This window comes from Lissotriton vulgaris, chromosome 2_2, assembly GCF_964263255.1.
Source record: "Lissotriton vulgaris chromosome 2_2, aLisVul1.2, whole genome shotgun sequence".
Classification (NCBI taxonomy): domain Eukaryota; kingdom Metazoa; phylum Chordata; class Amphibia; order Caudata; family Salamandridae; genus Lissotriton; species Lissotriton vulgaris.
Genome location: NC_141688.1, coordinates 54,380,814 through 54,405,477, shown reverse-complemented (window position 1 = coordinate 54,405,477; position 24,664 = coordinate 54,380,814). Strand labels below are relative to the sequence as shown.

Genomic DNA, 24,664 nt, shown 5'->3' with positions numbered 1-24,664 from the left:
AGTCTCACTCTCTCTCACTGACTGACTGACTCTCTCACTGACTGACTCTCTCACTCTCACTGACTGACTGACTCTCACTGACTGACTGACTCTTTCACTCTCTCTCACTGACTGACTGAGTCTCTCACTATCACTAACTGACTGATTGACCTTCACCCTCCTGCTATTTATGTCCCCTAAAACAATAAAAACCATAACAAGCAACCACTGGTACAGGCAGATACAAGTTGCCAGCATTGAAAGGACAAAAAACACCTCAAGACACTATTTATTATTAATACTTTTTTTAATATGGTCGTTCAGTTGTATGTAATGCTTTCTTGGTCATATGTAAGATAACAAAATGCTTCTGACACTTCTTTATTATAACTTTTCAGCATGCTGCAGACTTCTGTATCGCACAGCATGAAGACATAGGCTGAGTCAATATCTCTGGCTAAACACTTATAAGTTCCCAAAGGCGGCACCTATTGGCTATGACAATGCTTGTTCCCATCTGTCCCGTAAATTTCAGCATGTTTAGCAAATGCCCCAGTTTTCAGAGTCACTGAAGACACAGGGAGACAACTTTTCATGTGCTCTAGTACTGAGTTAGTTAGCAGCCCTTATCAGGAGGCAATTACATTTACATCGACAATACTGTGTGTGAAAGTTGCATTAATCACCCCTAGTGCCTTTTATATGTGCTTTCTAAGTAGACGAGCTCTGTCCATTAAGCCATTTTGTACCCCTAGGTCGCGGTAAAATTGTAGTCCAACACGTGTGCTTAAGTTAACACAGGATTTTTAGTTTTCCGAAGCTGGCCACCTTAGCTGGGTACTAGCACAGGTGTATCCCCTGCTCCCAGATGCACTTCACGCCCCACTGCCTTCGCAGCCTCCCGCGTGGCCTCTCTCCTCCGCCCACCCCCTTCCCACGGTCTCCCTTCCCTCCATCACCGCCGCTCTACCCACTTCCCAGATCCAATCTAGCCGAGCTGTTAGGGTCTCGTTTTAATTACTGGAGCACTTTATTATCCTAACAGGCCCACTTTATGAGCTCTCTTTCGGGCTATAAGCATTTTACGAGGCACGTGGGTAGGGAGGCCCATCACCACTGCAGCTCTCGGCAGTATTTACGAGCGGGGGAGGCGGGAAGGAGGGGCGTCTGTGCCTCGCAGAGGAAAGCACGAGGACAATCACGTGTATGAACTCTAGTCAGAGCAGCAAAGGCAAGAATGACATGCAGTTGTCATCAGTGTCAGAAAGCTACTCAAGACCTGGCTATTTACTCAAGCGTACAACTAAAGTCATCCACTGTTGCATGCCTGCCGTCCTCCTTCAGCGCCAAGAAACCGCCTGGTGAACGTGAGCTCTACAAATTACTTTTAACATAACATAACATAACAGTGTCAACATTATGTTATGCACACTGGTGTAAGAAGGATCAATACCAAATAACAACAGTACACAACATCTCAAACGCTGGTGCAATTAATTTGTGAACTTTGTATTGAGATGCAGTCAGCAAACTTCTTTTCTTGACAACTTGGTCAACGCAATTAACACCGAAATACTTAATTGTTGCTTTAGCCAACTCTTTCCCCAGTCACAGCTACTCCATCTATACCAGTAGCTACAGCCCACATTATGATGTCAGGCGGACCGCCACTGACAGGTTTGTTGGTGGCGGACGGTTACATCCAGGGTATCGTCCTGACTACCACATTACGATGTAGGCAGTCGGAGCGAGTATGTCGGGGGTGGGGAACCGTCACGTCTGACAGGATCAATGATCCCGTTGGGACGGCCAGCAGACTCCTTACCCTACTATGGAGGCGGTGCCTACGCAGGTACCGCTGTAGGGATTAGAATACCCCTTTCTGGCTGCCTGTTCATGGCGTTCCCACCGCCATGAACAGGCAGATGGAAAGGGCCTCCGTTTCCAGTGGGCACCTGCTAAGTGGCCTAGGGGGCACAGGTAGTGCCCATCACACAATGATGCACCTTGTGCCAGGCACCACAGGTGCTAGCACACAGTGCATCAATGTGCACAACGTGCCTTTTTCATGTGTGGCTTGTGTTGCAGCGCTTTTCCTGGGCCCAACATTTTTTTTACGGCCTCCTGCATGGCGATCGTATCCTAATAGGGCAGGTGAGACCACCGACTCATTTTCGGAAGGTTTGTGCCCAAAACGATGGCGGCCGGCAGTGTGACCAACCGCCATTGTAATGAGAGCCTAAATGATTGGTAAAATATAAAATGTCCCTAGGGTTTTAAAAATATACTAATGACATCATGGCTTGCAAACTGCTGCTACCAATAGGTCACCTGGATCCCTCTATTTTGTAATGAGCTGCGAACCAGTAGGACAGCGTTGGTAAAATGCATTTTGGAGGTAGAGGGGTTCAAGATGGCTGCCAGGTTTTACGAGGATCTGCGCAGAGTGGACAGATGTTTGTGTTACAACAAATGCGCCCTGGCAGCGAGGGAGTAACCTATAAAAAGAGAAGGGCCAATACACTGCGAGACAGGCAGCTATGTAAATTATCTGTCTATGATTAACTAAAATGCATATTGATTTCAGTAACAATTTGCATTCCAGAAACTATACTGGTGATGCAGTAATACAAATATTCGCCTCGGGCGAGATGGCAAAAGAAACCTCCTCTTACAGGATTTAAGTAAAGGCACAATATTGAGGTCATACTCATTACGTGTCATAAGTGTTCCCCCCAACCACTGTGCATGAATCATCCCTGTAAGGATTTGGCATCTCTCATGTTTCCTCTATCAAAACCACATATCTTTTCAGCTTTTTTTACTTTAAGTACTATTGTTTTGTTTAGTTTACAAAACTCTGCTTCTAGCTATCTGTCATTAACATATTTTATCCCTCTAAGTTTTTGTTAAAAGTAATTGGTAATAATGTTCCGTTTTAATTGTTAAGCATATGAATCCCTTTATAGAATGTTAAACTGTTTATAATCCAAATGATTGGTGTTTTAAATAACTGATTCGATCTACAGTACACATAAATAGCCAGATTGTATTCCGGCTGTTGACAAAAGTTTGAAAGGTAAATTGAAAGGTCACATTTTTGGTAGACTTGATTGATATTGTTGAGGCGTCCCACAGTTTGAAGACCTCTGCTCTAGTTTCACAAGGTATTTTAGCTATGCTCACTCTAGTTGCAGCTGGATCAGTGCTAATTTCCTCCAAATTTTTTAGTTGGACTCACTTTAACTGGAGAGGCACCAGTCTTGAGTTTCCCAAGGTACTTTAGATGGACTCACTCTAGTGGCAGCAGTACCAGTGCTGAGTTTCATATGGTATTTTAGTTTAGCTCGCTCGCGTTGCAGCAGTACCAGTCTTGAGTATCGCAAAGTATTTTAGTTTAGCTTGCTCTAGTTGGACCTCTGTCATTGTTGAGTTGTAATGTAAAGTGGATTTGTAGAGCGCTATTTGTCACTGTGCAGGCATTCGGTGAGGTTGGTCCTGCAAGAAGACTAATTGAATAGCCATGTCTTCAGCTTCTTGCGGAATTCAAGAAGTGAGGAGGAGGCCCTGATGTAATGGAGGAGATCGTTCCAGGATTTAGCGGCTTGACAGGACAATTATCGACCTCCCGTTCTGCTTCTGTAGTTGCTGTGTGTGTGAGTGAGAGTGATTCTCAGCAAAGTTGTTTGGTGTGTTGGTGGAAGTGAAGCCAGTGAATAAAGTATGCAGGTTCTGTGTTGTGTAGTGACTTGAATGTGTGTGAGAAATTTAAACTGGCAGTGCTTCTAGATGAGGAGTTAGTGCAGCTCTCTGATGAGTGGTGTGGGTTTGGGGCAGGAGGGCGAGAGCAAATCTGGCAGCGACATTTCGGATGGTTGAAGTCTGTGAAGAAGCTGTGTTGGAATGCCATCATAACGTGTGTTGCTGTAGTCAAATCTGCTTGTGATTAGTGCTTGCGTGATGGTACGTCTGGTGTTCAGTGGGAGCCACTTGAAGATTTTACGTAATATGTAACAAGCATAAGGTGACATTTAGACCCGAGACTTCCTGGTGATGTTGGTGTCCAGGATAAGGCCTAGGTCCCTAGCGTGTTTGCTTGTGTGGGTGTGGAGCCAAAATCAGCAGGCTACCTGGTGGAGTCCCACGGAGAGCTCCTAATTAAGTTTTTTCGATGTTGAGCTTGAGGCAGCTCATCCAATTGGCCGTACTGGTAATGCATTGTTTGAGGTTTGTCTTGGTGGTGACGATGTCTTCTGGGAGGGGAAAATGGAGCGCGTAGGCGATTATGTTGATTCTGTGAAATCTGATGATGTTTGCCAGAGGAGTCATGTATATGTTGAAAAGTGTGGGGCTGAGTGAATGATCCGCAGATAAGGTCCTTGGGTTCCAATGTGAACATCGCGAGCCTAACGTCATGCTCTTCCAGAAAGGAAGGAAGCAATAGAGTTTCACTATGCATTTTAGTTTAGCTTGCTCTAGTTGCAGCAGTACCATTCTTGAGCATCACAAAATATTTTAGTTTGGCTCGCACTAGCTGCACCTGTACAAGTGTTGTGTTTCACAAGGTATTTTAGCTGCGCTCGCTTTAGTTGCAGTGGTACTAGTGCTTTTGTTGCAGTGCTGAGTTTCACAACGTATTTTAGTTGGATTTACTCTAGTTGCACCTGTACAAGAGTTGCGTTTTAAAATGTATTTTAGTTTACCTCGCTCTAGTTGCAGCAGTACTAGTGCTGAGTTTTACAAGGTACTTTAGTTGAACTCAATATGATTGCAGCAGGGCCAGTCTTGAGTTTAACAAAGCATTTTAGGGGGCGTGGCCAAGATGGCGACCGGGACGGAGGCAAAGTTGCGGAGCTCTCCGCCCTGCATCCCCGAATCCCCCACAATCGCCCTTGAAATCGCCTAATCTGGCTCCCCTGCACACCCCACGGCGTGGAGAAGCCCACGGCCCCGCAGTGTGAGCTGGGGGAGGTGTAATCGCCTGGATCCACCACAGCCGCCTGCCCCGGCGGGAGAGCGCCCGGGTCCGGGTCTGGCGCTGCTCGGCCCCGCTGCATAGAGGAGGCGAACGGGCTCCAAGACCCTGACTGTCCTGCAACCGGAGTGGCCCCTCGAAACTGTCGGCCTCCTCCGGGCCGTGGATTGGCCGCCTGGTGAGAGCGGGACCCATATACCCGCCGCACCTCCCAACCCGGCCGATCCTCAAATCGAGCTCCCAGCTTCGGCCTGCTCAGCTGCGGAGGACACCCGCGGCGGCTCGGCCCGCCCCACCGGCGCTGCCTTCCGGCGCCGAGACACCTGCGGAGCGAGTGACTGGCTGCCTGCTTCCCCCGCAACACGGCGCTTTGGTGCGGGCACACGAGCGACCTGGGCGGACTGCGGCCCGGGTGAGATCTACGCTGGTCCCCGGCTTGGGCCTACACTGTGGTGCGGCCTAGGCGGGGGCCTCCATCGGCCTGAGCCCGGCGACCTAGGGGTGGACCCTCATTGCCCCTCCATCTAGGCTGACCCCCACTGTTGTGTGCCGCCCTGCAGCCTGAAGCCTCTGAGAGACCCCTGCCGAGCCGCGTGCGGCGTGGCCATGTGCGGCGCTGCGGCCTGCAGCAGGATGCTCCACCTCCAGTGAGTAACCGAGACTTGCTCTCATCTGCGGAGTTGGGGCTCTTCCCCGACTGTGAGTGGACCTTTCGGCGGCGCCTGCGGGGCTCCTGGCATTTGGACCCACCGTCGAACCACATCTACACAGCCTTGAGGTGAGGAGCGGGGAGCGGGGGGTGCTCGAGGGGCCTGGTGGTCGTGCCCCCGGCGGGAGGAGAGCTGACGCATGCCCACTGGTGGGCCCCCCTCCAAACCCACTGACGCCTGCATAGGAGAACCGAGCGGACGCGGTCTGGGCTCAGCTAGCACCCTAAGCAGACGCTGTGAATCTAGTGGCTGACCCGGGCGGCAGAGCCTTACCCTCATCCAAATTCGGGGGGCGCACATCGAGCCCCGGAGCAATTCAAACTCACCCACGACCCCTCTGCGCCACGAACCGCTACACCAGTGTGAGCCACAGTCTGTGACTGTCTCTGGGACTCCCCGGGACTGTGTTTTGGTGTTCCGACTCTGGCAACGCACCCCTAACCCTGAGGGCTCAGGACTGATCCTCACCTCACGCCACGATGTCCTCCACCAATCGCAGAGGGGGCCGACCGATCAACGAACTACTCATGAAGACGTCCTCTAAACCCGAGAAATCCCATACTCCCACATCACCGTCAACATCGGCGGCCCCCCCAAACAAGCAGGCTGAGGACGCCCCTATAACGAAGTCGTTTCTGGAAACCCTCTTCAATACGCTGCGCACCGACTTCCAGACCCTGAAACACGAACTGGTCAGTGAGCAAAGAGAACTGCGCAGAGATCTGGACGGGCTGGGGGAAAGAGTGGTGGCAGTGGAGGAATCTAATCATGCCCGTGGTGAAGACCTGGTGCACCTCCAGCAAGAAGTTCTCCGCCTTCAGGAACAGCAGGTGGGCCTGCCGGCTCACGCGGAAGACCTTGAAAACCGTTCCCGACGGAATAACATACGGGTCAGAGGCGTGCCATCGAAAGCGGAGGGGAACAGCGTCACGGAATACCTCCAAGACCTCTTCCGAGAGATCCTCAACGAATCTGCTGACTTTCCCATCCGTATTGACCGAGCGCACCGAGTAGGTCTGCCCCGCCGTGCCCCTGCGCCTCCCCCGGACATCCTGGCATTCCTCCCGGACTTTCCCCTGAAGGAGAGGATATTGAGAGAAGCACGCCGGGCGCAACCTATCCGCTTCCGGGACAACCCTGTTGAGCTCTTCCAAGACCTCTGCGCCATCACCCTTCAGAAGCGCAAGGACTTCAAAGTGGTCACCATGTTCCTGAGGGACAAAGGAGTGCCTTATTCCTGGGGACACCCGTTCCGCCTGATCTTTAAGTGGGAAGGCACCCTGCACCAACTCCGCTCGCTACAGGACACATGTGCCCTGCTGGGCCTGGAACTGCCAGACGACGCTTCTGACGGAGACTCCACCCTGGGATCTTCCCCAGCTAACCGCCCGCAACCCCCTGGCAACGGCTGGCAACAAGTACGAAGGCGCCGCACACCAAAAAATCGCCTCCGCCCGGATTTGGGGACAATTGCCAAAGACAAAGCTGCAGCCATTGAGGAAGTCGTTAAGGATACCGCAGCTCCTTCCTAAGCCTGACTCAGCGGGGGAGCCATAACTATTGCATTCTTTCTGAGTGGGGGGGAGGGGAGAAGGGCGGGGGGCCACATGGGTTGCCACTGCCACAGCCTCTTCTATTTTTTCACCCGACGGGCCTGAACTGACTCTGAATAGGCCCGGGACTATGACTGCTGGTTGGTTGTTGAAAGTTGGGGTTAGGGTGGGAAGGGGTGGACACAGTTGCTGGGTGGGGGGAACGGGGACTGTTCTGATCTGGTGGGAATGCGGACAATGTGCCATTCCGGGCGATGTTTGGGGTCCGGATGGAGCTCGTTCTTGTGGGGGGGGGCAGGGGTGGGATTGGGGGAGGGGACCAGTATGCCAAGGGACATAGGCAAGCTTCGTACACTGCACACTGTTCGCCGCACACGTTGATGGGACTGTCATCGCGCTACGCCACACCCATAACACCCCAAGATGCCCGATACACTTAAGATATTGTCTCTCAATGTAAAAGGCCTCAACAATCCACTTAAGAGACGAGCTGTGATTTCATATCTGGAACACTCAGGGGCGGACATCTGCTTATTGCAGGAGACTCACCTCCTAGCTAAGGATTGGCACAGGCTGCGCTCCAGGGCCTTCCCCCAACAATTTTTTTCATCACTCTCAACTAAAAAGGCGGGGGTGGCGCTGCTTGTGTCCCGACGCTTTCGGGGCCGGGTAAGGGTCAAAGTGGGAGAAATTAAAGGCCGCCTCCTGGCATACACCCTTCTTGTGGGAGCCAGTACGATGACAATTGGTTCCATATACGCCCCAAACACTGGCCAGGAAGCTTTTCTCAAGAATGCACTTTCAGAAGCACTACAACCCCCTAGCACACACCTACTCATTGGGGGGGACCTTAACCTTGTTATGGACACACACAAAGACAGATCCGGACACCGCTACGGGGACACTGGAGCGTTATCTGAGGCGGGCGGGCTGTGGCTGAAAGATAGGGGCTTGTTAGATCTATGGAGGGCGGTGCACCCCAACACGACACAGTTCACATTCTACTCCCATGTACACCGCACATACGCACGCTTAGATAATTTTCTGGGCTCCTCCAACCTAAAAACTCACATCACCGATGTCTCCATAGTCCCAGCAGCCCTCTCCGACCATGACGCGATAGAACTGACGCTCACCGTGCCCACCACCGCGCGCACCCCGGGCTCATGGTGGTTCAACGAAACCATGTTGCAAAGACCGGCTGTCGCCACGCAAATCCATAAATGCATTTCGGACTACCTTGCCACCAACGATGGCTCTGTCACCTCCATTTCGGCTCTGTGGGGTGCTTTGAAGGCTGTTGTGAGGGGGGAACTGATTGCTATAGCAGCGGCAGACGCCAAACTACGAAAGGAGAAAAGAGATGACCTCACAGCTCAAGTGGCCGAGCTTGAACAGGTTCACAGCCGCACTGGAGCCCCGAGGATTTGGAGACAGTTAAAAGCTACCAGGGCCCAACTAGCCAGCCTTGATACCGACAGAGCTGAGTTTGCTGCCCTCAGACTCCGCCATTCCTACTATGTGGGGGGTAACCGCACCGGGCGCCTCCTAGCTAGCGCCTTAAAAGCCAAGACCCGGCGCTCTAAAATCACCACCCTCCTGAATGACTCTGGGGAGACCCTCACTGACGAGGCAAAGGTGGCAGATGCCTTCCGCTCGTTTTACGCTTCCCTATATAGGGAAGACCAAATACCGCCCGCGGATATAGATGCATATTTGCAATCAGCGAACATCACACCACTGTCCAAACCGATTTCAGACTCCTTAGACGCTCCTATTCGGTCGGATGAAGTCCTAGCCGCAATTTCCTGCTTACGGCCGCTCAAATCTCCCGGCCCTGATGGCTTCTCATCAGGCTTCTATAAACTGTTTGGCCAACTTCTGGCGCCGATACTCACGAGGGCTATTCAACTCATTTGAAGGCCCGAGTTCCATACCCCCAGATATGCTTGCAGCAGACATAGTGGTGTTGCCTAAACCAGGCAAGAGCCCTACACATTGCTCGGCATTCCGCCCCATCTCGTTACTTAATCTGGACTTAAAGTTATTCACTGGGGTGCTGGCAGCACGCCTAGGCCCCTGTCTCCCAGGAATCCTCGAGCCAGATCAATCGGGATTTGTCCCGAATCGCCAATGCAGCGACAACACTAAAAGGCTCCTGCACTTGGTGGACAAAACGCATTTCCAGGACTCGGATTCAGCACTGTTAGCCAAAGACGCAGAGAAAGCGTTTGATCGTGTCGACTGGACTTACCTGCAGAAAGTCCTGCAACGATATCAGCTGGGCGACCGATTTCAATCCTGGATAGCGAGCTGCTACCATCGCCCTCAGGCTAAGGTCCGCTTAGGTAGTCTTAAATCAAACCCCTTCGAGATACAGCGGGGTACACGTCAGGGATGCCCTCTCTCACCCCTCCTGTTCGCCCTTTATGTGGAGCCGTTGGCGCAGAAACTCAGAGATAATCCTAACATCCATGGTATCACTTTCGGCCGTGAACCTCACATGGTGGGACTCTACGCCGATGATATCATTGCCACCCTAAACATTCCATCCCGCTCTATACCTGCCTTCCTAGAGGAATTGGAGACATTTGGAGCAATATCTGGCTTCAAGATCAACCGGGGGAAATCTCTGATTCTGCCTCTGGGCAGTAATGCCAACTCGCGCACCCCTACACCCAACTTTGGGTGCGACCTCCAAACATCCTCGCAACTCCCATACTTAGGGGTCACCCTCACCTCCAACACCGCCGCAACAGCATCCCTTAACTATAAAACGCTCACCTCCCAGATCCAAGCTGGTCATGCACGCTGGTCGAAACAACCCCCCTCCCTGCTAGGCCGCATAGCGGCGGTGAAAATGTCAGCCTTGCCTAAGATTTTGTACATCTTTCAGACTCTCCCAATCCCACCGCCGGCTGGCGCATTGCCGGACCTTCAAGCCGCCCTCCACCAGTTCATCTGGGGAAAGAAACGCGCGCGCCTGCACAATCAAGTTGCACACAGGGCGGTGGACGAGGGTGGTCTTGGGGTCCCCAACCTCCTGCAGTACTTCCATGCCTCGCAAATCCGCTATTTGGTAGAATGGTACAGACCAGAATCCGAAAAAAGGTGGCAGTTCCAGGACAGGGCGATGGCCCAAACCTCCCTATGGAAGATACCATTTCTCGCCCGTCAACATAGGCCGCGATATCTCCTTAACTCCCCCATCATGCGCACCATCATGAGGGCCTGGGACGCAGTGGCGGTCAAAAGAGGATTAACAACTTTCCCCTCCCCGCTCACCCCGATTCTAGATAATCCGGAATTCCCACCAGGCAATGACCCCCGCGCCTTTCCGCAATGGCGTGGTATGGAGTGCCGCTCGGCTGGCTACTTCTTCGAATCCGAAAGCTTCATTTCTCTTACCGACATTGTGCAGGACTATGGGGTAACCAACCCTCACCTGTTCCAGTACTTCCAACTACGTCATGGCTGTCGAGCCCAGATCACGCTCCCTTGGTGAGTCGGCTGCTAACACCGTTCGAAAAGTGGCTGATCACAAAAGACTCCGACCGACACCTTATCTCAGACCTTTACAAGATGCTCTTTCCTGCGATTGGCCCAAGCAAAACGGCGGGACAGAAACGCTGGGAATCGGAACTCGGCAGGGCACTGTCACCCAAGGAATGGGGGTTTATCTATTACAGAGCGGCGCACACCACCCGTAACGCCGCTGCCAGGGAAGCAACGATGAAATTAGCCATATACTGGCATCTTACCCCAGTCAGACTCAACTGTGGCAACCCCCTTCGGAGCGCGCTGTGCTGGAGAGGCTGCGGCGAGCAGGGCACTTTAACCCATCTGCTGTGGGACTGCCACGTTGTTCGGGACTACTGGAAAGCAGTCCTAGATGACATTGACTCCACCTTCCACACCGAAATCCCACGCTTCCCCGCGTATGCCGTTTTAGGACTGCCCAACGGGCTCACATTTCTCCTGAGGTCCATGCGCGGCAAACAGATGGGCATTGCCATGCAAGCAGCGTCACAGCATATCCTATCACTCTGGGGTTTGCCCACTGCCCCTACCTACAGTGGCTGGTTACACAAATGATGGTTCACGCTAGGCATGGGGCGTATCCAGGCCACACTTACACAGTCCACAGACTCCTTTCAGAAAACTTGGCAGCCACTTCTATCCTTGCTGTCCAAAGAATTTAATGAAATCACCTGCCCCAAGTATCTTCGCATCCTGCGACTCACAGGGCCACCGCAGAATCCTCTGTGAGCTCGAACGCCCACCAACACGCGGCTTTAACAGTGTCATAAGACAGATCCCTTGTGTACAGCATACTGGTCGGGGTGGAGGGAGGGAAGGGAAGTTGGGAAGGGGGAGGGGGTTTGGTTCCTCTTGTTCTGGTCGATTGACCCTTTCGCATAGCGCCTTGATTATAGCACTGGCTCTACATCTCTAAGTTGGTGTATTATTCTCGCTCTCTTGCTGATTTTTAGAGAAGACGTGCCTGTCTGTCTCGCTCGCTATATATGCCTGCTATTCACTTGCAGTATTGAAATGCCTTTCTTCGCTTTTGATTCCAATAAAACAGATTTGAAATTAACAAAGCATTTTAGGTGGGCTTACTCTAGTTGCAGTTGTACCAGAGTTTGGTGCCAGTAAATCCAGAAGCAGAGATATCGTTTTTCTGAATGATTTCAGCTTAATTCTAAATATATATTACATTATTCTAGGTATAATTTCTTTTCACCGGACTGTCAATCACACTCACTTCTCAAACCAGCCGGAGCAGCCCGTGTTGACAGACGACAATGAGAGAAAATTAAATAAATGATTAATTTTTTCTCATCGTCTGTTGAGTCCCCTCCCACCCTGACCCTCACCCCACCCCATCGCTCTTACCTGCATGGGTCGCTCCTGAAAGCCTGTCGGCATTTGATGGGTTGCACCTGCAGATCTTTATGAAGTGTGAACCATAACGTTGCCATCAGTGAGTGTGCCCCCAGATTACCCAGCGAGGATTACAGAAAAGACCCCTTATTGCTGCTCAAGCAGGTGCAAGATACTCCTTACCAGAATGATATGGAAACAGACCCCTCCATGGCCATGTCTCATTCTTAGGATTTAAATGCAGGACTTGATTTTAGGGTTTGGAAGTGGCCACTACTTCGCATGTGTGGACAAGGACAATCACATATAATTTGAGGACATCGGCCTCGATTCACAGAACTAACTTCAGACAAAACCTTAAACTTACTACTTTTGGTATTCACAGAAGTTAGGATTTTGTCTTAAGACAGACTAAGACAGACTTAAGTTAGGATTCTGTCTTAAGTCTGTCTTAAGTCTGTCTTAAGACAAACTTAAGACAAAATCCTAACTTCTTTGAATACCAAAAGTAGAAAGTTTAGGATTTTGTCTTAAGTTAGTTCTGTGAATCGGGCCCATGGTGACTGCTTTCGCACTGAGTATGAGGCCAAAAAGATATAACATACTTTGTATCAGAGACTAAAAGGATATCTCCACTTTCCATTACATACACTTTTCCATAAGGCAAAGGAATAAATAGCACAAAGCAGAGAGACATGCATTTTATGAGATGTCAGTCATGTCAAAACCTTTATTCTATGGCAAGGGGAGAGCTGCCATGCTTGAACAGAAAGCCATTTCACAGCTGTGTGCAGAGCTGATTGGCCGGGTGGCCCTTAATCATATTCTGTGAATGCAGATAGTGTAAACCCTCTTCCTCACCCCAGACCCAAAGCCCTAACTCTCTTCTCACCTCAGAGCAGATCAGCCGAAGGATGAGACTCACGCTTGGTGCGGTGTCGGATGCATTCATGAGGTATGTGCCCTACGGATCAAGAAACACCACATTATGAGAGTTTGTAAGAATACACGGGTCAAATAATCAGACAGACGGACCCAAGAACTGGGGAAGTCGGTGGTTCTCCCCAGTCCATCCATCTCATGTGGTACGGCATGATAGACAGAAGATATGGGGCACCGTTTCTTATGATCACATTAGATGATTAATGTAGGAAACATTATCACAGCCCATTCAATAAATGAATTAGATAATACATTTACCAGAGAATGCATTTCATGTTTTAACATACTCATTTCAAATAGAACTCTAGTCACTTTATCAATTATTAATAATGATCGCTATGCTGTAAACTTTGTTAGAATGTGGGAGAATGGGTCGGTTATTACTAAGATAATCTAATCAGGGAGACATCTAGTCGTCTGAAAAGAGGGAAAAAGAGTGCCCCAACAGCATCAAAAAGTAATATTCAAGGTTATCTAGGAGAAGGTGCTCGTCTTGAGGTTCACTAGAATGCTTGGTCTGCGCTGCCCCTTACAACTGAGGTACAGATCTGTTTGAATGTGTCTAAGAAGAAGAGAAATTACTTTTTTCGCTGAGGAGCAGGCATCTTGGTAGGTGAATGAGGTTTAGAGAGAGGAATGCCTGCTTTAGTTAAGGGTAGTGATTCTCTTTAGCAATCCCACACAGCGCCAGCTTTAGGGCAGTGTGACTGGTGCAGCCACACTGGGCGCAGGACCCGGATGAGGGGCGCACTGTGTTTAGCACTAACGTAGGATTTAAAATACCTTCAGCAGAGTGCCTTGTACGTCCAATTTTCAGGCACCATCAAAAATTTCAAGATAACTGTTGTGATTAAAGTTCCAGATAGAGAGAGGGATCATAGTTCTGCCTAGGGGAAGTTTCGCCAAAAAAGTAGCATAGAGGGTTAATATGCCTGCTGCAAAGAACACGTAATATGTAGATCACAGATCGGTGTTTTATGTGGATAGCCGAGTGGATCCTGCTTGTGGCACAGAGATCCCTTTATCAACGCAGTTCATAAGATACAACCCTAATACAGAGCAGTGACTGTTACGAACTGTCATCAAAGAGCTGCATGCAAAATGCATTAAATAAGTTAAGATCTTCTGTTTATTTACCCCAATCTTTTATTTTATATTCCTAATGTTGCTGAAAAGTGTTTGTTTGGGTAGATACACATTCTCATTAGTAAAGCCAGCCGTTACCAGGGCTTTAAATCAAATTAAAAGCATGTGAGAGAGGGGCTGTGGAGGGATGAGGGGCACTTTTGCCTGGTGGTCGTGAGGGAATCCGAGGAGGTGGTCATAGAGGGCGTAAAAAATGATTGTCTCCCCGGGTGTCAATGGCTCCAAAGCCGGCCCTGCTCTCACTGTGAGTTGCCCTCAGAGATTCTTAATTTGGCACACGGTGTAGATCTGTATCCTGTTGGGATTTCACAAAGTTATTCAGAGGAACAGAATGCAGAGTGAGAGGGCCTGCAAGGTCGCCCCCTCTTATCATCTCCGAATCAGATTCTTACCTGGACGGGAAGCTGTTCAACTTGGATCCCGAGCTGGCCGTTCTCTGACAGAAGCTTCTGATACACAGGTGGGGTCAAGGGCACCAGTGAGAATCCCAGGGGCCTGTCCAGATACCAGGAGGACCGATCTGTCACAAGTGCAGCAAAAGCAAATCAAACATTATCCCAGGGAAAAGAGAGAGTGAGGGTGAAATGTTATGCTGGGAGAAGGGGTGATGATGAATGGATGGGTAGCAAGTGAATATAGGAGAAAGGGTGGCAATCAGGGGAGTGAAAGAAGGACAGATGGGAAAAAAGAGGGGTGGAACAAAACTTTGTTATGGGATATTGAATGGAAAAATTCATTTTGGCACCCCTTACAAGCTTTGATCCCTTGACAATCTCTATGAAACTTGCATAATAAAATTTTGGGCATGTATAATTCTTTTTGCCAAATTTAGCCCAGATTCTTCAATATTGTCAAAGATTTTAGCAACCAAAATTGTACTTTTTTCTCTATAAACTTACTTAACCGTACATGCAGGTTTGCTAGCATGGAGTCTTTGATACTAAACTGCTTGACTGTGATAGTGTGACATAATATATTGGATTAGCACCATAGTCTAACACAAGGCCCATGTATAATGTTAGTTCAATAAAGATGCTATCCCATTTTTGTTTAAATGTATCTTCAGCTTCCACCAAACCTTTCTTTCAGGGAGAGTGCATCATAAGTAGGTGCCTCTTAGTGGAATGGCAACATCTGGTCTATTTGATAAATCTTGAGCTATGAATGCACATGTTAAGTATTTCGATAATCAAATCCTTCTTGGCTTTTTTAAAATCTCCATAGTTAATTAAACACCACTAGGATACAGGAAAAGTTGGATAATACGCCCAAGTAAATGTTTGCACAAAGAACAGGCAGTGCCATTACACACAATGGGATATGTCCTTGTAGCAAATTAGAATATTATTTTTACAAGATCGCAGCTTTGCTTTGACACCATTTAGAAATCAGTGATAGAATGGAGAAGGATCCGCTGGATCCGGATTCAGCAGCTATTCTTGAGGTGGATCTAAAATCCAGGCCGGTTCACTTGACTCTTCCCGTCGGTGCCCTGCCGAAGTGTGCTGACACGGACACAGCAGCAGTGCCAGAGCACATTCCCTGTGTGTTTGTCCACTTAGCTGTAAGGAGGGAAACAACTGACAATGGAAAATAACCTCCTTTTGTTAGCAATTGGAGCTGGTACTGAGCTCAGTTATGGCCTAACACAGGCCATCAAGGACATCCAGTATGAATGCCACTTGACAAGTTGGCAACAGCCTAAGGGCCAGATGTATCAAACAGTTTTACCCATTCTGTGTCTATGGAAAAATGTGTTCCAACATCTGGCCCAAAATGATCTGAAAGTTTTCGTAAACGTTTAACATTTCAGTATGTTTAACACCATGTACGCGGCGGCTTTTCCCGCTGCGCGCTGACTTTTTAAAAAACCTGCGTTACATGACGAGCTCAGCTCGTCATGAGCGTACGAGAACCGTAACTCATGACGAGCTGAGCTTGTCATGAGCGTCGAAGGGGTTAAAAGATAAGTAGGTATGGGAGGGATCTGTAAGAATCTCAGATATTTCTGTGTGCATAGGTACACTTATGGCCATTTATATAGCATGTACTACATATTCATTTATAGCACTTTATAAGTGTTTAACACTACCCAAAAGGACTCACTGTTATCAACCCTTGAATAAGAAGATTTAGTTTAAATCTGTAAGGCTTTAAATGTAGGTCTTAGACGTAGACGAAAGAGGAATAGGCATCTTTTCAATCGGCTCATTTACCAGAATTGAAACTTGTGACCTGCAAGTAACAGAAGGAGCGGTGGGGCAGAGGTAGAGGGAGGGGTGTTTTTCCATTTTACGTCGTCTTCGATATTCCCCCCGCGTCTGGCTCCACCGCCCACACCAATCAAATCTGGTGCTCCTTAGGAGTTGTCCCATTGTTTCAAAATGTGCTCTTGGTGCCCGTATATATCGAGAATTACCTCAAATATCCCACAACAGCATTTTTCCACTGGTGCGCTTCATGTGCCAAAAATTACATGTAATATATCCGTACCAGAACTTTGCCATTAATCCTATCTAATTGCCATTGGTGTCTCTAGTGTGCCATTCATACTTTCTCATGCATTCGTACTCTCAATCCTTTAATCTCACTCCGTTATTCTCACTCAGACTCACTCATTCTCCCTCATTCAAACTCACCAGCATTCATTCCAAGTCTCACTCACTCACACTTTAGCAATTACAATGACTTATATTCACTGCTGCTCTCACTCATGCCCTCTCACAAATGCACTGACAAGGCCGGTGTGAGTACAATCGAAGTCCAGACTTGGTTGCTCAGGCCAGGTATTTCTTCTTCATCACTCCCCAAGCTCAGTCCCAGACTTAGGCTTGTCTTTCGTTCCTCTTTGGAGTAAGGCTAGAAGTAGGTAACATTCCAACGCAGTTGCAACCCCTGACGACCCCTAAATGACATCCATGGTCGTGGTTTGAGCGGGCTCAGCTAAAGCAGTCAAGCAGACAAGAATGGCTTTTTAACTGGTTCACTGTGATAGGGGCAGATTACAGTTTCTATACCTTCCTTCTCAGTGGGAGCACAAAGTGTTAAATTGTGCAAAACGCAATAATGTTACATTTAAAATGGCGTACTTTTAAGTGCAAAAAGAATAGACCAAGAAAATGAATGACTATCAAAAGTTATGAAGCAGATTGACAGTAAAAATAAACGTGGCAGAGGTCACTGATGCAATCGCATCTAACAGATTGTACTCACCTGCTTTCTGGAGATAGTATTCTAGAACCAGGGCCGCTCCTTCAGTAAAGAGAGTAATGCCATCCCGGCCTTGGAATAGGAAGGAGTAATTCCAGGTAGGCTGTTCAGAGGGAAGCCCTGCTGGTGACACCTAAAGCGGGAAAAATGACAAACAAGTATTGGTAAATACACGTGGTTTCGCCTAAGTGATTAATAATTAGCTGTTTTTGTTTCAAGTTGTAGCCTGCTGAGTCGTTGTACAACATGATTTACAGAAAGTCTGTTAAAGTGCTATGACTTGTTTATGTACAAAAAGGCAGTATATAGGTTATTACTACTGGTCTAGTGCAGGTAAGTAATAGAACATTTTTGGAAAAATTAAATAAAAGAGGGAAATAATAGAATTAATTAATGTAAAAGCAATGTTATGTATTTAGAGGAGTTCTGACAACTCTAGGGTGCAGTACCACTGCACCTTCTACACCATTCAAATCATGATCCTATTGCCTGTAAGGAGACTGCCTGTTTAGTAGTAAAATATTGCAATATTTGGTGTTTAGAGGGGTTTGTAGAGCTTTGGGACCCAGTGTCACTTCACCTACTGTACCATTCAAATCATGACTCTAGTGCCTGCAAAGTAACTGCACTTGTAACTTCTAATTTAGTAGTAACATATAGCAATATTTGGTGATTAAAGGAGTTCTGACTACTTTTGGCCCTGGTGCCACTGCACCTGCAGCTCTATTTAAAATCATGGTCCTGTGACTGCCTGTGTAGTAGGACAATTTAGCAATATTCTGTGCTTAGTGGCATCCCTGGAGCTTTTGGCCCGGGTGCCACTGCATCTGTTTCACCATTCAAATCAAACCCCTTTTAACTGCAACATATATGCAATTGTGCCTGCCTGTAAAGTAGTAAAATATAGCAATGTTAGGTGTTTAGAGGAGTTCTGACATTGTTTGGGATGGTGATACTGTACTTGCATCATTCAAATCATGACCTTGCAAGGTAACTGTACTTGTGGTTGTATGTTCAAGAATAAAAAATTGCAATATTAGGTGTTTAGTGGGGTGGCTGGAACTTTTGGTCCTGGTGCCACTGCACCCGCTGCACAATTCAATTCATGACCCTTGTGCCTGTAAGATCACTGCACTTGTGACTGCCTGTTTATTTGTTAAATATAACAATAATCAGTGTTTAGTGGGGTACCTGGAGATTTGGTCCCTGTGCCACTGCACCTGCTGCACAATTAAAATCATGTTCCTAGCGCTTGATCGATAACTGCACTTGTGACTGCCTACGTAGTTGTAAAATATAACACTATTAAGTGTTTAGAGGTGTTCAGATAACTTGTGTGCCCGGTGCCACTGCACCTGCTACACCTTTCACATAATGACGCTGTTGCTTGCAAGATAACTGCATTTGTGACTGCCCGTTTAGTAGTAAAATATAGCAATACTTGGGGGCCCATTAGGATGACGGGTGGACTTTGTCCGCCCGTCATCCTACCGGTGATTGGGACCGCCCGCCATAAGGGCGGGGGTCCCGTGGTGGGGATTAGGATGCGCCCGCCACAGTGGCGGGCGCATCCCTCATGTTTAACATTGTGGTGGGCGTTGCTCTCTGCACCGCCCGGCACAATGCTAAACATGCATGTATGCATTTGCATACACAAAGCGGCAGGCACCGCGCGGTGCCTGTTGCTTCATGTATGCAAATGCTGGGGGGTACCACAGGTACCCCCCGTGTGCCCCCCTCCTCTCCTTCACTCTGGAGGCCCGCAGGGGACCCCCAGAGTGAAGACCGCATGCCTTTCCCTGGCGGCATCACCGCCACGGAAAGGCATCTACCTTAGCCCATTGTAATATGGCTGGCGGTGTCTAATAGACACCACAACCATATTAATCCTTTTCCGCCCGGCCGCAAGGCGACCGGGGCGAAAAAGCGGAGGACGGTCTTTCCGTCCGCCGCGGTCCCCCCGCTATACTAATATGGGGGGGGGGGGGGGGATTTAGGTATGGATGGCGGGAGGATTGCCCCCGCCAGGCTGGCGATGGCTACCGCCAGCCTGGTGGGGGCAATCCGCCCGCCATACTAATGGGTCCCTAGGTGTTTAGAGGAGTTGTGACAACTTTTGAGACTAGTGCCCCTTCACCTGCTGCAACATTCACTTCATGAACCTATTTTCAGCAAGATAACTGCACTTGTGACTGCCAGTTTAGTAGTAAAATATAGCAATTTTAGGTGTTAAGGGGGAGGGGGTCCTGTAGCTATAATCTGTATGTAGTGGGGTCCCTAAAGCTTTTGTCTCTGGTGCAACTACACCTGATGCGCCATTGAAATCAAGCCCCTATTAACTGCAAGGTAACTGCAAGTGTAACTGTCTGTTTAGTAGTCAAATACAGCAATATTATATGTTTAGAGGAGTTCTGACAACTTTCAGGCCTGCAGCTACTGCACCTGCTTCTCCATTCAAATCAGTACCCTGCTGTCTGAAAGGTAACTGCACTTATGGCTGCCTGTTTAGTAGTGAAATAAAGCATAGCTCTTGTATATTAGCTTTATTTTTAATGCACGCTGTTTATTGCAAACTTTATCATTTTATTATAATGAGCAAATAGATTAAGTTGAAAAAATCAATTTGATAATGCCCACAAAGTGCAAAGAAACGTACTGAGGAAGGAATAGGAAATGCCACAAACGTTCTAAGGCTAAAGCATTTGCTTTACACAACTAAGCAATACAAAACAAGCATTCCAGCATGCTGTTAGAACCGGTCTGCCTTTTCAGTAGGAAGAAATCTTATCTTGACAGTGAATGGGTCTTAAACAGTGTGAACAGCTTTAGTGGAAGTACTGTAAATGAGTGCAGCCAGGAAAAGTAAAAAAAAAAGTTACACACAAAAGCAGATAAACACAGTAATTAGGCTATGGAGACTGAAGAGAGCCCTCTTTTAATATATAATCAATACAAGAGATGTCACAAGCACAGCACAAGCAAAACTACAACAGAAAAACAGTAAATGGCTAAATAAAGTTGAAACTACTGCATGTGTGAAGACGAATGCGTGGTGGTATGTAGCTACAGTAGTTAAATATCTTTAGAAGATGTTGCTTTCGCCTCATCCTACAACCTCAGTTCTCCAAGCTCGGAAGGGGCAGTATAATGCTTGTAAACCCTCATAAGGCACTAGTGAGAGGAATAAACGTTAGTTTCTATTTTGAAAAGTGGAATCATATAGTGCAGTGCAGAAGCCTTGCCTTAAGGACACAGGCAGCTTCCAGTGGCGGCCGGCACGTATTGAGTGTGGTGAGGCAGGCGGAGGGGGTGGGGGGGATAAGGGGATCAAAAAAGAAAAAAATAAGAAAAAAAACATACTTTACCGCAGCGTCTTTCCTCCTTCTCTCCTCCTTTTCCCTCCGCTCCGCCAGAACAGAACAGGAATCATATCCAGGCTACCCTAATCTAATTACAACGCTGCAATGCAGCGTTGTGATTGACCTGAGCTCCGCGGATCGGCACCCGGGGAATGGGAGCCTGGGCATGTTCTCCACCCAGGCTGTATGGCTGCCTAGGTGGGGAACATCCAAAGTGCGCATGAATGTTTGGCCGGCCCAAAACAGCCGGCCAAACATTTCTGTGCGCTTACAAAGTGTGCTCATCAGTCCCCCTGCTACTGTTGTCAGAACAGCCCCGCCATGCATAGCTGTTGCAGCGGGAAAAATAAAATAATAACTTTGACTTATTATAATTTTATTTATCCTTTATTTTACTGATTGCTGCAAAGCAGTGGAGCGACCAGCCAGTGGCAGCTTCCAGCGCGAATATCAAGAAAATCTTCAGGGAAGATTTATGTGGTGTGTGCACAACTATCCTCTATACAGGTGTTTAAACATGAGCCTACAATGTCCACACCAATGCAAGTTAAAAGATATATGTTTAGTATGAAATATATACAAAAAATGAAAAGAATTTGAAGGATATAAAGTAACATGGCTAATCTGAGTATAATCTGAGGCCAGATGTGCCTTAGGTCTCTATGCTTATTTGTTTCCTATTCATTGCCACCGAAGATCATTTTCTGACTTGGACTTGTCTCTGGATTCTCTTATGGAGTGGGGCCTAGAAGTAAATGACATTCAAACACAGATGTCTAACCTGTGTTCAGACTGCGCATTTCTGGCGAGTTTGTATTCCTCAAGTTGCCTCATATTTGACAAGTGTTAAATACCTGATATCACCCCATGTCAGCCTTGTTTCCTGAATTTCTGTCAAACTTATTTTGGCTGTCACACAAGATTTCACCGCCAAAAAAAAAACATCTGACAAAAGAAAGGAGGGTCTGAGGTAGAATTAGACTATTTAAGGCCAAAACACCTGCGGATACTCCAAGGCGAATGGAATCCGCTACAGTGAAGCTGTCAGAAGGCAAAGTGCATATGTTCTGGTCCCAGCTTGCTCCCCAAGGTTTGGTAGTGTGTGCCACCACGCAAAGTGAATCTGTTCCTCCCAGAGGGCTCTTTTTTAAAGCCCTTGTACTTTTGCTGTTCAAGTCTTCATACTCTTGTATCTTGATGGTGTGAATGCCCCACTCTATTGCATCCTGGACTCCACAATGGCCCTGCTTAAGGGCATCCTACATGCTGCAGCACTTGTCATTCATAGCCTGAGGAAATATAACCACATCATCCCCATTCAAACTTCGTTGGATTCCCTTTCTGGCCCGCACTGTCTTCAAATCCAGCAGATTCATTTTAAAAGCCAGCACAACCGTAACTCACACATATCATGCACAAATGATCACAAGCTCACTATCTCATTTGGCTCTTGGCATTTCTGCAGCCAGGCCACAATCAAACTTGAGACAAAGAGGTGTAAAAAAGTAAAAAAACAAGAAAAATGGTCACTATGTCTAAGCACAAAGGGTCTGGAATGACAGCTCTGTGTCCATCAGAACTCCCACAACCCTGCTCCAATTTAACGAAGAATCAAAGACACCCCTCTTTAAATAACTCTATATAACGTTGCAGAAACAGTCTATTTCTGTTCCCAGAAATTAGCTCTGAGTGCTGGGAGTAAGTTGGGGGAAACGTGCATTAGGAGAGTGAAAGCAGACGCTCGCACTTGCTATTCAAGTTCTGTTGTAAATAGCGCTATTTCTTAGCACAAATAAAAATTTTGCACTAAGAAATAGCACTAAGGGGCACATGCATCAAGCTAATTACTGATCGCAAACGGACTGATGCACAGAATTGGCCCCTTTGTGACTAGTATTAGCCATTTGGAATGCAACAAGCCCAAACCCAATCGCAAAATAGGGAATCACAAAACTTGCAATTACCTATTTTGCGAATACATTTAGTTAATCGCAATTTGTGATTCCTTAAATGCACTGCAAAAGGCAATCCGAGATTGCGACTTAGCATTAAGGAATTAAAAATTACCACCAACTTCAAGTTGGTGGTAATCTGCAATTCCTTAGAAAAATGCTAGAAATTGCATTTTTCTAAGTGCCATGTGGCGCACATATATGCCCTTAGGGCATGTGTGTGCACACATGCCGGTTTTGGGGGTGAATCAGGGTGGCCTTTTGGCCCCCTGTCACACTTGAAATTGCATTCGCAATTTGTGATTACCTAATTGGTAATCACACATTAAGAATGGCTTCCCATTAATTCTTGTGGACTTCTAGGTCCATAGGAATGAATTGGAATGCATTTCCTAATAGCGAATCGCAATTTTCGAGTCATTATTAGCAAATGTGTAGGAATCGCTATGTTTTTAGCGAAACCTACATGCACAGGCATTGGCAAATCCTTAATAGCGATTCCTTAATAATCACTATTAAGGAATTGCAACTGTCTAGCTTGATGCATGTACCCCTAAATGCAGAATTATCCTTTTCACATAATTCCATGCAATCTCAACATTTTTTGGGGTAACTAAGCATGATTACACTAAACGTAATTTTGTGAGTTATGCCCACAAATACTTTTGAAATTGTACAGCACCCCGATACCTTTTGGTTAGGTTTGCATAACATAAATACCTCTCATAATATATATATATATATATATATATATATATATATATATATATATATATATATATATATATATATATATATATATATATGGTATATACAGTTAGGATTTTTTTTAATAGGGATTTCTGAAAATTCTATGTTGAATAACTTTGGCGTTGATGGACGGAATTGGCTGAAATGTTCAGGAAAATGGCACATTTTGTTTCTGAGCGTCCCCTGCAAGTTTGGGGGGGGTTTCGTCAAGCGGGGGCCGAGAAAAAAGGGGGGTCCCAAAACGTGTTTTTAACATTGAGTTTTCCATAGGGCGGTTGGACTCACTTTTAGCCCGAACGGCTGAATGGATTTCCACCAAACTTGGCAAAATTGTAGGGACTGGTACCCCGATGTGCCTTTGCTATGTCTCAAGATATATGCTCCAGTGGTTTTTCCGAAAATTAACTTTGAAAAATATATATTGGGCTACATTGGGCTATATATATGTTAGAGCCCAAATATAGCCCAATGTAGCCCAATGTAGCCCAAAGATGGCCACCAGAGACAAAAAAAACCAAATGTAGCACAAATAACAGCCAGATGTAGCCCAACTATAGCCCAATGACAGAATGTCCCAGAGTGTCCTAAAGAACAACTAGAGCGCTAACAGTCTTTCTTATGACAAAAGTATGGCACACCTGAAGTCATCTTGATTGTAATAAAGTGTTAACACTTAAAACATTTAATTTGCAAAGGAACAAAATGAGGGGGTTCATTTTGCCATAGAAATTATGATTATTGCTGAAGAAAGAAAAATTAGGGCACATTTTGAGTGACTTCTCAAATCCTCTTATATTTCATTAAAAAAATTCTGATATGCAGTCTCCCAAGATGGCCACCAGAGACAAAAGAGCCCAAATGTAGCCCAAATATCAGCCAGATGTAGCCCAACTATAGCCCAATGAAAGAATGTCCCAGAGTGTTCTAAAGAACAACTAGAACGCTAACAGTCTTACTTATGACAAAGTATGGCACACCTGAAGTCATCTTGATTGGAATAAAGTGGTAACACTTAATACATTTAATTTGAAAAGGAACAAAATGAGGGGTTTAATTTTGCCATAGAAATTATATATATATATATATATATATATATATATATATATATATATATATATATATATATATATATATATATATATATATATATATATATATATATATATTTATTCACTGAAAAAACCATAGGTTATAGACCATA

General features: G+C 46.9%; 1 protein-coding gene across 1 annotated transcript in view; it reads right to left on the bottom strand.

Moving 5' to 3' along the window:
• Positions 1–24,664, bottom strand: part of CCDC33 (coiled-coil domain containing 33) — a 1,028,600-nt gene that overhangs the window by 676,536 nt on the left and 327,400 nt on the right. Inside the window, exons 9-11 of the mRNA XM_086959778.1 lie at positions 17,406–17,535; positions 14,585–14,712; positions 12,997–13,068 (exon numbers count right to left, since the gene is read on the bottom strand). Of these exons, the coding sequence (XP_086815904.1) occupies positions 12,997–13,068; positions 14,585–14,712; positions 17,406–17,535 (330 nt within the window). The remainder of the gene's footprint in view (positions 1–12,996; positions 13,069–14,584; positions 14,713–17,405; positions 17,536–24,664) is intronic.